The 3,349-nt window shown below is 52.4% G+C and overlaps 1 protein-coding gene across 1 annotated transcript; it reads left to right on the plus strand.

The window, feature by feature from the left end:
• Window positions 1-868: 868 nt before the first annotated feature.
• Window positions 869-2,800, plus strand: LOC106001952 (CMRF35-like molecule 3). The gene is made up of 2 exons (XM_013036888.1): window positions 869-1,279; window positions 2,733-2,800. The coding sequence occupies exons 1-2, from the start codon at window positions 919-921 to the stop codon at window positions 2,792-2,794; spliced, it is 423 nt and encodes a 140-aa protein (XP_012892342.1). The 5' UTR covers window positions 869-918; the 3' UTR covers window positions 2,795-2,800.
• The last annotated feature ends 549 nt before the right edge of the window (window positions 2,801-3,349 follow it).

Consider the following 3,349-nt stretch of genomic DNA (forward strand, 5'->3'; position numbering starts at 1 on the left):
GCCTAAGAAATCTCTACCTCTATACCAATATATCTTTGACCTTTCACTTCTAGTTGTGTTGCGTCAATGGGGACTTCCAAGGGCTGTGGGGAGCAGAAGAGCCAGATGGGGGTAAGAGGAATTGTACCCTTGGCTACATTCTAGGGTGTTCTTGTGGGCTTCTGGGGCCTGATTACCACTCAGTAACCCCTACTGGTGGCCTGCCCAGCACCCTCTTTGTCCTCCGGTTTTGTAGACATAAAAGTGGGGTGGAGCCTTTGCACCCCCGAGAGGACAGTCTTACTCCATCTGGCCCCAGCACCTCAAGAAACAGATTTTCTTTGGTGCTGATGCTGAGGCTTGAGGTCAGGGCCTCAGGCCTGCTACCACTTGAGTCACACCTCCATTTCCCGCTTTTTGCTGATTAATTGGTGATAAGAATCTCAGAGACGGCTGGGAAGATGGCTCAGTGGTAGAGCGCTTGCCTTGCATGCTCAAGGCCCTGGGTTCGATTCCTCAGCACCACATAAGCAAAAAGAAAAAAAGCCGGAAGTGGCGCTGTGGCTCAAGTGGTAGGGCGCTAGCCTTGAGCTGAAGAGCTGAGGGACAGCGCCCAGGCCCAGAGTTCAGGCCCCACGACCAGACCCCCCCCCAAAAAAAAGAAAACTGTTAGATTCTTATCTCCAGTTAACTCACAAAAGGCCAGACGTGGAGCTGGGGTTCAAATGGTAGAATGCAAAGTGAGAGCATGAGGCTCTGAATTCAAGCCCAATGCAAGAAAGAAAGAGAGAAAGAAAGAAAAGGGAAGGAAAAGAAAAGAAAAGGGAAGGAAAAGAAAAGGAGAAAGAAAATTCCTAATTGGGTGCCAGCGGCTCATGCCATTATTCAAATCACGATGGTGTGGGGGTGCAGGTTGTCAGGGTGGGGGCTGACAGGTGTATGGACTGGTGTGTTCCAGGCTGCTGCACTGCAGAGAGGGATATCAGTGGCCCTAGGACAGTGAGTGGCCCAGAGCAGGGCTCCCTGACCGTGCAGTGTCCATATGCTTCGTCGTGGAAGACCTACAACAAGTGGTGGTGTCAAGGAGCAGGTTGGAGCAGCTGCAGGATCCTTGTTCAGACCAGTGCAGAAGAGCAGAAGGTGAAGAGGGGCCGTGTGTCCATCACGGATGACCAGATAAACTTCTTGATCATGGTGACCATGGAGGATCTCAGGATGAGTGACGCAGATGTGTATTGGTGTGGAATCGAGAGAACTGGAATAGATCTTGGGGTCAAAGTTCAAGTGACAATCGACCCAGGTAAGATTTGTCCCTGAGATACCACTCATGGGAATTAGCTGTCCCTCAGCATGACCCTTCAGGGAGGGGCGTGAGTCCTGAGGGCTCAGGGGAGCTGGGCTGACCACGTGGGTTCGGGAGGGGCAGGGCTTCTCTTAAACAACCCTCCCTCACCGCCCAGAGCCTTCTCCAGGGTGGCCTCCCACCTTCCTCTTCAAAGCCCAGGCCTGAGTCTAATGCCCTAGAGGAGAGGGTGATGGTCCCCAGCCCATGGCCCAAAGAGACCCCCTTCCATGCTTCCCAGAGACCCCAATAGCTGCCAATGCCTTCCTGGGACCTCAGTACCCAGAGTGCCCTGCTCTTTCTGGGAGCTCTGGGCAGGGCCTTCATAAGGGCTATTCTCATCTCCCACTTCTTCTCCAACCCTGAGCGTAAAGGTTGCCCAGCAGAATTGGGGTGCCTAGGAAGATCTCCATAGTCAAACATCTGTACTGCTGGTACCCAAAATCCTACTATGAGCCACTTATGCCACTTGATGACATTGCCTTTCTAAGTCCTCCTGCATACAGGGACTCCCAGGAGCCGGACGCAGACGCGTCCCAGGGCCTTGGTTTGAAGGAGTTTCTGTTGTGCTCTTTTGTTCAGGTAGCCCTGCAGTCAGGTGACACTGGCTCACAGAGTACCTGCAAGCCTGAGTGAAACACTACCTGGGATGTGTGAGGGCCAGCACAGCGCATACTGTGTGTGTGTGTGTGTGTGTGTGCTTGTGCCAAAACTAGAGCTTAAACTCAAGGTCTGGCCTTTTTCACTCAAGGCTGGTGCTCTACCACTTGAGCCATGCTTCCACTTCCAGCTTTTTGCTCATCAGTGGAGATAAGAGTCTCATGGACTTTGTTATCTAGGCTGACTTTGAACCTCAATCCTCAGTCTCCTGAGTAGCTAAGCACATGTTTGTCTTACTGAATCCCACCAGCAGCCCGAGAGGAAGAAGCCCCCCGGCTAGCTATGGGACTAAATGAGTCTTCACTTGTTCAAAGGAAAGTCTCTTCCTGAATATGAGGGTCTTGTTCAGGGTGTATTGGTGTGGCATAAGTTAGCCACCATGCAAGCCCCCTGTTCAGCTGCTGTCCTGGCTGATGAAGAAGGCTGAAAGGAGGCACTGGCCAAACCCCCATCACATCAGTGAGACTGATGTGCAGCTGAATGCCGGCTGACCTGTCCTGCGCTCTTCTGAACCTCCTCTGAGCCTTCTAAAACTTGCTTAGCATCTTCCAGCACCAACCTGCGTCAAAGCCTCCAGATTCTTTGGGAGTCCCAGGGGCTAGGGTGGCCCGTGGCTTTCTCAGGTTCAAAGCCAGGTGCTGTGCCAGGGGCGGGGTGGCAGGAGGAGGAGTGTGTAATTTGTTTGTTTGCTAAGCACCATCTACAGTGTTGACCACGGTACCTACCACCTCCACTGCAACCACATTTTCAGCATCCACCTCCGTGGAGGAGACCAGCTTCTTCACGACTGTGATCAACGTGAATGTCAGGTAAGCCAGCTTAGATGCTCTGTCCCCTGTGACCCATTGGGCTCAGATGCCTCTAAAAGGAAGCTAGAGTTTGTCCTGGATCTTCACGATCCTTTGCAGGGGTTGGGGGGCTTCCTACTGGCTCTCCATAGACCCTTCATCCTGAGCAGAAAGTAGTCTGTAGGCTTGCTGGCTCATTCATTCAATTTTACTTGTGTGCGTGTGCGTGTGCGTGTGTGTGTGTGTGTGTGTGTGTGTGTGTATACCTGTATCTGCCAGGAATGGGGCTTGAACTCAGGGCCTGGATGCTGTCTCTAGCTTTTTCTCTCAGGGATGGCACTTTACTACTTGAGCCACATAATTCTACTTCTGGCTTTTTGAGGATTAACCAGGGATAAGAACCACTGATGCCTGGCCTCAGAGCTAACATTTTTTTTGTCGGTCGTGGGGCCTGAACTCTGGGCCTGGGCGCTGTCCCTTAGCTCTTCAGCTCAAGTTGAGCCACAGTGCCACTTCTGGCTTTTTCTGCTTATGTGGTGCTGAGGAATCGAACCCAGGGCCTCAGGCATGCAAGGCAAGC

The sequence above is a fragment of the Dipodomys ordii genome, unplaced genomic scaffold, assembly GCF_000151885.1.
Source record: "Dipodomys ordii isolate 6190 unplaced genomic scaffold, Dord_2.0 Scaffold1172, whole genome shotgun sequence".
Lineage (NCBI taxonomy): Eukaryota > Metazoa > Chordata > Mammalia > Rodentia > Heteromyidae > Dipodomys > Dipodomys ordii.